The sequence below is a fragment of the Patagioenas fasciata genome, chromosome 4, assembly GCF_037038585.1.
Source record: "Patagioenas fasciata isolate bPatFas1 chromosome 4, bPatFas1.hap1, whole genome shotgun sequence".
NCBI classification, from domain to species: Eukaryota; Metazoa; Chordata; class Aves; order Columbiformes; family Columbidae; genus Patagioenas; species Patagioenas fasciata.
The window spans coordinates 46,288,962-46,298,611 of NC_092523.1; the positions used below are offsets into that span (position 1 = coordinate 46,288,962).

The following is a 9,650-nucleotide window of genomic DNA, read 5'->3' on the forward strand; positions in this document are numbered from 1 at the left end:
CTCAGGGCAAAGAACCTGTAATTTGGCACAAATAACTCCCTTATTGTGGAGTGGCATTTATGATGATGGTACCAGGTAAATAACCCAGGGATCCAAAGACAAAATTAATCCATTAAGGCAACTATCTGGATTAATATAAAAAAAAAAAAAAATCCCTGAGGCAGTTTAGAAACTATGAAGCAAGGAAATGGATTATACTAATCTGTGAACTTAGTGGTTCTTTTGTGGTCTGACAGATAAAATGCAGATAGTATTTTCCATTCAGTTATTACTCTTAGCGTTATCTAACATAAGTTATTAGTATTTTGGCAATGTATGTATGTCTATTACACGTTTTACACAAGACATGGTTATACCAATTGTGGGGCAACAGACAATTATTTCCTACAAACTCAACTCTAACAAACAGCTTTTGCACAAGTCTGCCATACAATTTATATATAAATAGATACATATACTAAACCAATTTGTTGTCCAACCTTAGTCCCTCTATTTTAATTGCTTGTACCCTCCAACCTATTTTTTCCTCAGGTTCACAATGATATACTTCCTGCTCAGACATAGTCTGCTGCTTTATGTGGAGATCCCAGTTCTCGGTGAAGACAGATTACTCGTAAGGCTAGGTGAGAGAATTCAGCACTGTCCTCGCATACCAAAAACTCATCTTCATTGGCCTCCCATAAGATCATGCCAAACTCAGGATGACACTGCCTTCTGCACCGTAGTCCGATAGCTGTAGCACTGAAGAAGCAACACGAGTTTTAACACTCGTCTGGAAGGAGCACAGCGCTGAGCCTGCAGTGCTGGTCTAAAGCTGCTAAGTCCTCCTCTGATGCAATGCCTGAAAGCCTCAGGAGAGTGCACAAGTGCAGCTCTTCTGCCTCCTGGCTTGAGCTGGCTTGTGCCCAGCCAGTCTTGGGAGAACATACTGGTGCTGTTGTACATATCTAATTATGTACTGTTCAGTACTCTGATGCTGCCTAAGCCTGGAGACATATTTCTGCCAGTAAAATTTGGAAGGCATCAAAATGTGTTCTTCCAGCAAGGCCCAGAACTAACTAAATGCTGAGCAGCTAAGATCTGAGATCACATCTGATAGGATCCATGCGACAGAGAGGTCTCCTTTTTATAAGGCAACTCCAGGTGAGAGTGTCAAGTAAGAGCCTCCCAGAGTTTAGTATGGTGCTACTCTCCTTGATCTCCTCCTGCCTGTATTTCAGTATCTTTACAGTAGAAGTACTCCTGAAGAACAAAGGGGTTTAATTTAAATTCTGTCTATGTCTGTTTTGATATCCTTGGCCTAGAACCTGAGTGCCATGCAAAGTTGAGTTATTTTATACACAATAGAACAGCTCTAAGAAGACATATGTTGCTATCTCAGGGGAGGCTGTAGTGTGCTGGCCAGATCTCTCATGAGAACTGAGGCATGTCAGTTCAAACTCTTGCTCTGAATCAGCGATGACATTTCATTTTGGGTGCCTCACCACCTACTTGCAAATTCTTCAATGAGAGTTTCTCCTGGTATTCTTTGGCTTTGTATGAAGCTTGTACCTATTCAACGGGAAAAGCATAGAGTGCTTTAAAAAAAAAAAAAAAACAAAACAAAACAAAACACCAAAAACTTAATTAAAGAACTAAAAGGCAAATGGGGAGACCTGGATTCCAGTTTCTATTTCACGCAAATCAGAGGCTCCCCTGTAGACTCCTAAGGCCAGTGGTCAGAGCCTGCTTATAGGTTCACTTCCACTTAGAGGGAAATGGGGACAAACTCTGGCTTTCCATGTCCTTCTGACAGCTGGGATTTGGGGCAACTCTGAGGGATGTTGCTACCTCATTGCTTTTGGTGAGAAAATGCCTAATTTTCCTACAACATGAAGGGGTACTAAAGCATGTAGCTGTGTTGGTGCAGGAGCCAAGTCCCAAGGAGCGACTAAGCTATGGGACAGGCTGTGCATGCTGGCTTTTTTGTGTCCCATCTTCAAGTCCCCATGGAAAAAGCCATGCCATGTGGTGGGACATTGCATGGACCCCAAAGCAAGCACTGACCCAGGCACCACCTCCACACAGCAGGAGTGGAGGAAAGCAATGCCATAAATTAGTACACTGACCTTGGTTCAAGATGATGGCTGCAGAGAAAGCTCAGGAAGCAGTAAAATGAAGATACCATGAAATAGACCGAAAGATAATTTGTAATTAATCACTTTTATATAGGATGATGTAAAACAGACTTAAAATTATAGAGAATTAGTCTGGCAATTGTAGCTTTAGCACACGCTGTCACGGTTACTTCAAAACTGTCTATATACCACAATCTAACAAGCTTAAAATAGTTGAAAAAGAACTTTTAAACTATTTCCTTTTTAAATAAAGGAGGCTATTTGTGGCAATAATAGTTTTGATTAAGGGTTCAGAGTCAACTCTAACTGATACATATGATTGATGTCCATAATAATTGCACACTTCAGTAATCCTTCCTCACCCATAACAGTTTTGAGCTTAAATTTTTGATATTATTAATACTCAGACAAAAATAACTTGTGGACAATATCGTGTTCTCTGCATGGTTGAGAATTAATCTATTTTTCTAAAACTGTTTAAGAATGATGGATACTTTTTCTTGCTCGAGTAAACACTAGCTAATTCTCTAGATCTCCCTTCTCTGTTCTTGAAAACCCAAGTGCAAATTATTTCATGGATATTTAAAGGATGGTGGCAAGATACTACATAAACAAAAATTAATTTCTCCGCTCGATAAAGATTTGATACCATTCATTACATTGCTAACACTTCAGTGCCAGAGTTTTGTTGATTTTTAATTTGTAAAAGAGAATGCAATGAATTTAGGAACAATGAAAAACAGAGAGAAAAAAATGAGGCAGCTGAAATGTAGCTGTGGAAAGAGACTCCAAGTGAAAGTATCACACTTATTTTTATTCTAGATAAGCAACAGGGCAGCTTGGAATAAACATGGATTGAAATTTTCTTCATCTCTTTAATGAGTTCAAGGAGGCTAAACAAAGACACGAAAGAGTTGAACATTGCTGTGTACAACACAGTAAACAGATTAAAATTTTATACCTGAGCAAAAAAGGAATTTAACTATTAACTACAGCATGCAGAATAACGGATAAGTTATCACATAAACCTAGCATACTGTTATTAGGTCACAGTCATTCAGATGTTCTTAATTTTTACAAAGGCTAAAGATGGAAAAAGCTCCAAGACGAGATGAGTGTGTGACATAAAACTACAATAAGAAAAGCATATTACCATCTAGCAGCCTTTCCAGAGGATCAAAATTATCTGCTGTTTTATTATCCAGGGAGAAAGCAGCAACAATTCAAAGCCTGTGGAGTTAATAACATGTTAGACATTTAAGCAGGTCCTGAAAATTAAAACATTGGCAGTTTATGAAGTGCTCACAGAAGACCTGAGCCTGCACCCCCTGCCCTCAAATACCACTTTAAAGCATTGCGTTTGTGAGCTGTTCCTGGTGCAGAATGAAAGGCTGGGATCTGCAGGGAATGACTGATCAGGTCACAGGCTTGACATTTTCTCACCAGCATAACCCCAGCCAATTCTTAAGGAATTATTTTTTACCCCATTTGATAGACCAAAACCCAGATCTCATTTTATGTAGAAACTTGACCTTTCTTCACATTGAATCTGTTGTTTGGGTGGGTTTTTTATTCTTTTTTCTTCCCCTAATCTATTTCAAACACCGTGGTTTGAAGTACTTCAGCACAAGTAAAAAAAAAAAGGAACATATTTCTCTTCTTAATTCCCTTATCTTTGCAAAAGATGCCTGTGGGAGAGATGGGGTCTGAGAAGTCTGAGCTTTAATCTCACAGTCCATCTCCCCAGACAGGCTTCGTTCTCCTGGCAGACTTCTGCTCTCCCTGATCTCTATACACAATACAAAAATTACCTGCTCCCACCATCAATATTCCTGTGCTGTAAATCAGTCATTTGCCTTCCAATGGCAAAACCAGCAAACTCTGCCTTTGTCATTTAGACTTGTAAAAAAGAGATGAAAGGGATGGGAGTGTTTCTTACCCTGTAAGAGACAGGCATAAACAGTCCCTCCCTTTCATTTCCTTGCAGTTGTATAGTTACATACTCTTGATGTCAATCAACTCCCCTCAAATCATACCACCTGCCTTAACTTTCCTGCTACTTTTCTTTTGCCACTTCTGAATAAAACTGTGCATCAAAAATGCATGTGTCAAAATTGATTTATCCCTCTATCCACAATATATTAATTTCTTCTTTAAAGTCAGACATCTTAGACATTGGTAGGTTGCGTGAAAGAGTCTCCGGGGAATTGAATCCTCTTTGCTTCTAGTTTCTTCCTGGCTTTGACAGCTGCTGATACTTCGGGGTGGATGGAGTCCAGCCGCTGTTCGCACTGGAAGGCCGTGAGGAAGGCCGTCCTGTAGTTGTTATTCATCCAGCCATAGAGAAGGGGGTTAGCAAATGTTGAGCACATGGCAATGACGTGAAACACTGTGTAGATCAGTTTGTACTCTTTCAGGTCCAACACCTGACTGTCAATGTCACTGACTAGCTGGAAGGTGTGAAATGGCAGCCAGCTGACAGCAAACACCACAACCACACACACTAGCATTTTGGTGGTTTTCCGTCGCCGGTGGTGGTAGTGGTCGTTCCCTGCCCCAGGACTAACATGGTTCTTGAGCTTGGTCCAAATACGGGCGTAGGCATAGGAGATGACTGCCAGAGGCAGCACGTACTGGATCAGGAGCATGGAGATGCTGTAGATGGTGCCATAGTTGAGCTGTCCCTCCCCTGGCCACTTCTCAGAGCAGACCACAATCTTGAAGTCAGGAATGATCTCGATCAGCGAGTACTCACGGAAGATGGCCAGAGGACTTGCCAACAGGGCACTGACTGCCCAGGCAACTCCTATAATCAGGAAGCTGATCCGCTTAGAGATTTTGCTTTCCAAGTGGTAGACGATGCAGCGATGCCGATCCAAAGCGATCACAGTCAACGTGACAGTAGACACGTGCACAGCAAGAGCCTGGGCATAAGGTACCAGGTGGCACAAAACCGGGCCCAGTTTCCATTCGCCCAATAATGTGTAAACCAAAGTGAAGGGCAGGCACAACGTATTCACCAGCAGGTCAGCCACAGCCAGATTGGCAATGAAAAAGTTGGTCACTGTGCGCATGCTTTTGAACTTGATGATCACATGGATGACAAGGGAGTTCCCAATCACCCCCAGCAGGATGATGGAACAGTAAGCAAAGATGAGGATTATCTGTACTTCAACTAGCGTTGTGCTGTCCTTCAGTTCTGGTTTGGGGTCCAGAGCCAATTCATTAAGCGGTGTGGTGTATTTCGGCAAGTAGAGCTTGGTGAACAGCTCCATTTTCATTTCATCTGTCTGGTTTTCTTCACCTACTGCTTCCAGGGGCCCCATCCTTGCAGCAGCCTGGTCTAAGCAACAGAGCTGTCCCTGAAAACAAAACAATACAAGAACTTGTGGAGAAATCAGTCCTCAGTGGCTAGGACAAGAAGTAACAAGCTAAAGCTACAGCTCTTTCCTTCTCTAACCCACATTCTACATCTCAGGATTAAGAGAAGATCTGTCTTAACATATTTAAATTCTGTTGCCCTTACATTTGAAGCCCGATCCTGTAATATTATTCAGGCATGACTCCTGCTGAAAATTGGGACAGATTTCAAAAGCATTTCAAAGACAAAGTTTGCCTAAGTAAATGCAGAAGGATTAAGATCCTGCTGGGCTGTATATCCTTTTTTACAATCCACCACCTAAAACTACTGCTGATTTAGCACAAAACTTCCATTAATACCTATGGGAATTCTACATGGAATGGCACAATCCAGACTGTTATTAGCATAATAATATTCCAGCTTTTTCTTAATGGAAAATGTTTCCTTTAAATAGTTACACAATTCTTATAGGTTTATGCTCCTCCTTAATACCAGAGAACTAATTACTGAGGTCTTTCTTTAAGAAACTTCCGTTTAGGAAAGTTTGAGACAGAAGGCAAGCAAAAATACCACTCAAATAGAACTGAAATAATAGTATTTCTCTAAAATGATTGTGTAACTTATTTGTGCTGAAATTAACTCAAGAAACAATTGAAACTCAGCTATGCATACTATTTCCTTTCTGTGCAATGTTTGAGAAAACAGAGCTCCTTGGAGGCTGCCAGACAGGGATTCACATCTGACTGCAGTCATAGAGAAGAGCAAATCATTCCCCTGCTGATGTCAGTAAGAATTTTGCCACTGGCATCAAAATCACATTTTTTTGCCGTCTCTACACAGGCTGAGACAAATTCTATGCTGCCCTAAGACTTCAGTAAGCACAGATGGATGTATGAATGTTTTACAGTTAGTTGCTGACTTGGACTTCAATCCTATGTATAACGTGTGCATCCCCGTGGACACCGCTAAGGGCGCACTGCGCACCGGTGATGCCTTGGCTTGACCTGGGAAAATACTAAGACATTGCCAGTGCCCAGTGGGCACCAAGAAAACACCACTGTTTGCCACTGAGGGGAGAACCAAGCCCAAGTTACAAACTCTGCGTCCCCATTCATACATTTCCTAAGGAAAGCAAAAGTAGAGAAGAAATGTCACTTTCTTGTCATCAGGTGTTATCCATTGCTTAATCCATCTCAAAGTCAAGTCCACCTAGAGAGACAGTCTAGTTTTAATGTCTTTCTGTTCAAATGGCCTTTTTTTTTTTTAATCAGATTCACTTCATTGTAGGTTTTCCTCCCTGCCTCTGTCCCCATTGACATCTATCGGTGATATCCATAGGTGCGATTTCCTAACTGAGAGAGTTATCTGTCAGCAGGTAACTGTTAGCCCTTTGTGTTTGCTTGCATCCCAGGCAATATCCCAAAGAAATTCTCAGTGCAAGCTCTCTTTGAAAAAGCAACGGATTGGCTGCATAAACTGAAAGGTATTTTTTCCCTGACTAAACTGGTCAGAATTATGCGATACTGTTTAGTATACATTTACTGTACAACCACCAGTGTAAGCATGAGATGTGAAACACTGTGAGATATGCAGCTGAGATGTGCCAGCTGTTTGTACAAGCTTACCCTGCAGATTTTAGTAATATAACTACTTAACCAACTGCAAGTCTAAGCAAGGGTGGCAGGATAGGATTCCTCATCAATATACCTTTAGTCCACCAGGTTAAAAATGTAAGAGATCTACCACAATTTGCACAGCCAAGGCTATGCAGAAGTTCAGAACTCTGCTGAGCCTTTTCTTTCAACTTATGTACCTCCACCCAAAAATTATGCTTGCATGTTATTGGAGTGGAGATTTGGTGAGGTCCCAGGACTGTCAGGTGCTCCAAAATCCCATATTTTTTTTCAGTGCAAAATGATCTACTCCTAAGTAGATCATATTTACAAGCTGTAGTAAAAGGGTTAGAGGGGAGGCAAATTTCACAGGTGTTTACCTTCTTTGCCATAAATCCAGGCAGGGGAATATAGTTCAGCGAAAGATTGTAGCATCCCTTTCTTCCCAAAAATATTTTCACCTGTTTCTCTAGTCTCTGACTTTATATTGATGCTTCCTTCCAACACCTTTTTTTTTTTAGCAAAGCCATCTTTTGTTCTGACACTTTTATTTGTTACTGTCCTGTTTGGGTAGATGAAAAGCATCTTGGTCTTGTCAATAAGACAAAGTTGAGGGAGGGAGGAGTGATGACCAGGGTTTCAAGCAGTGATGAGCTGCCATGTCAGTAAGCGATTAAATAAATTGCTCAAGTTTGACATTGTCAGTGGGACAGTTAAGTGGGTAAAGAATCAGCTGCTTTCAGAGCGCAGGGGAAACTGAGGTGGCATTTGGTACCTCAGGCAGTGTTTGACAGAACCCTTTCTGCTCTTTTTTGTATAAACTCTCCAGCTGATTTGCACACCTTGCATGCTGCACAGCACTGGGGGCTTTTTCCAATTTTTTTTTTTCCCCAGCAGTCAGATCCTCAGGGGCAGGCAGAAGAAGGCCCATAGAGGGTTTTGCATCAGTTCTGAGAGCAAGTAAGCAAGAAGGGGGAAATACGTGATGACATTAGCAAGCAGAACCTCCATCACGACCGCAGTGCCTGAGCTGGGGAAGGGTTTGGAGTTGCTGGAGGCGAAGGTGGCAGCAAGTGGTGCCTCTCGGGGGCCGCCGCTGCCATCCCGCTCCCCAGGTACCCTGCCCGGAGGAAGGCACCCGCTCCGGGGAGCCCGCCCATATCCCACGCCGACCGCGCTCCTCGGTCCCCCCCCTTCCCATTTTCACCTCCCTCCCGTCCCGGGGAAGCGAGCATGGCCACCACTGGCCACCGCCACAGGAGCCGGGCAGGGCGGAGAACGGAGACCCTTCGCCCCGCAGACGGGCGGCTGCTCCCGCCTCCTCCAGCTCGGCGGGTCCCTCCGCACGCCACCGCCGCCCTCCCCTCGCACACTCACCGGGGTGGCTCTCTCCTCCCTGGCGACAGAGCACCGGCACGGGCCGTCGAAAGTTTGGAGGCGCCGGCAGCGGCGGTCCCCGCACGCCGCGGGGGCGGGACGGGGCGGGGCGGCCCCGCCGGCCGCGGAAGGGCTCGGGCGGGGCAGCGGGGCCGCAGCTCCGCAGCCGCAGCTCCGGGCGGGCGGGACACGGCTCCACCCGCTGGGCTCCGGGAGCGGGGAAGGGGGTGGCGGGTTTCGTGATGTGCCGGCTACGTCTCACTTAGGAGGTGACAGCTGTAGCGCTGTGGCATGGAAAAAAGGGGGGAGGAAAGGGGGCGTTGTGGCAGGTCCGAGCTGATGTACGTGCCTCACGCCTGAGCCTGTTTCCTCGTTTTCGCGGTCCTCAAACTGCCTTCTGGAGCAGTGAAAGGAGATGCCTTTACCTCAAACAACTGCTACGAACACCCGAGCTTGCATAAATTTGTTGTTCCTCATAAGAAGGTGTGGTGGATATTGCCAGGGCAAGTGTAAGGATGAATAAAGCATTTACATATTCTGTCAAGAGCAAAAGACTGCATTTTATTTACAAGGCTGCAAAGGTAAAGACAACAGCTGCTGTGTTTGTTTAGTTCTATATTCAGTATCATTTCAAAAAAACTGTCTTACCAGACACCTTAACTGAGGACTAGATCCAGGCAGCGTCACTGCCCTTCTGGTAGGGTCTAGCCCTTCTGATAGGGTCTAGCTTCATTAAATCCATCAATAGGTTCTATTTAGTATTTTGCTGTGTGCCTGATGCCCCTCTCCTAGTTATAACTGAAGAGATTCAAGGGAGTCTCTTCTCAACGCACAGCCAGAGGACCTGATTCAGCGAATGGTGCTTCAGACCTAGTTGTTGGTCCCAAGAACAAGACGACTTTGCTTACTCTGTGGCTACAGCACTGATGCTTGGACAGTTCTCTTCCCAAACCTTACAGAAGCTGCTATCCAGAACAGGGAATGCTCCTTTACTTTCTGTCACTTAGATAAATTTGCATTTGTACTTGTTTCAAGGATCCACAACATTATCTTCCCTTATGTGTCCTCCTTCCAAAGGAGACTCTGAACAAAAGCTCTTTCTTTGTCAGAGGTAATGCACCTTGCTTTGGTTATAGCTCAATATTGTGTTCTTATCAAGAGTACAGAATGTAAATGAAGTGT

The 9,650-nt window shown here is 43.9% G+C and overlaps 1 protein-coding gene across 1 annotated transcript; it reads right to left on the bottom strand.

The window, feature by feature from the left end:
* Positions 1 to 2,186: 2,186 nt before the first annotated feature.
* NPY2R (neuropeptide Y receptor Y2) lies at positions 2,187 to 8,578 on the bottom strand. Its single transcript, XM_065837093.2, has 2 exons — positions 8,469 to 8,578; positions 2,187 to 5,479 (listed from the first exon to the last, which is right to left on the bottom strand). Exon 2 carries the CDS (start codon positions 5,441 to 5,443, stop codon positions 4,286 to 4,288), a length of 1,158 nt encoding a protein of 385 aa, XP_065693165.1. The 5' UTR covers positions 5,444 to 5,479; positions 8,469 to 8,578; the 3' UTR covers positions 2,187 to 4,285.
* Between the last annotated feature and the right edge of the window lie 1,072 nt (positions 8,579 to 9,650).

Bases quoted from the DNA above. Each gene is read 5' to 3' on its own strand.
- NPY2R (XM_065837093.2), bottom strand. From the start codon at position 5,443: ATGGGGCCCCTGGAAGCAGTAGGTGAAGAAAACCAGACAGATGAAATG.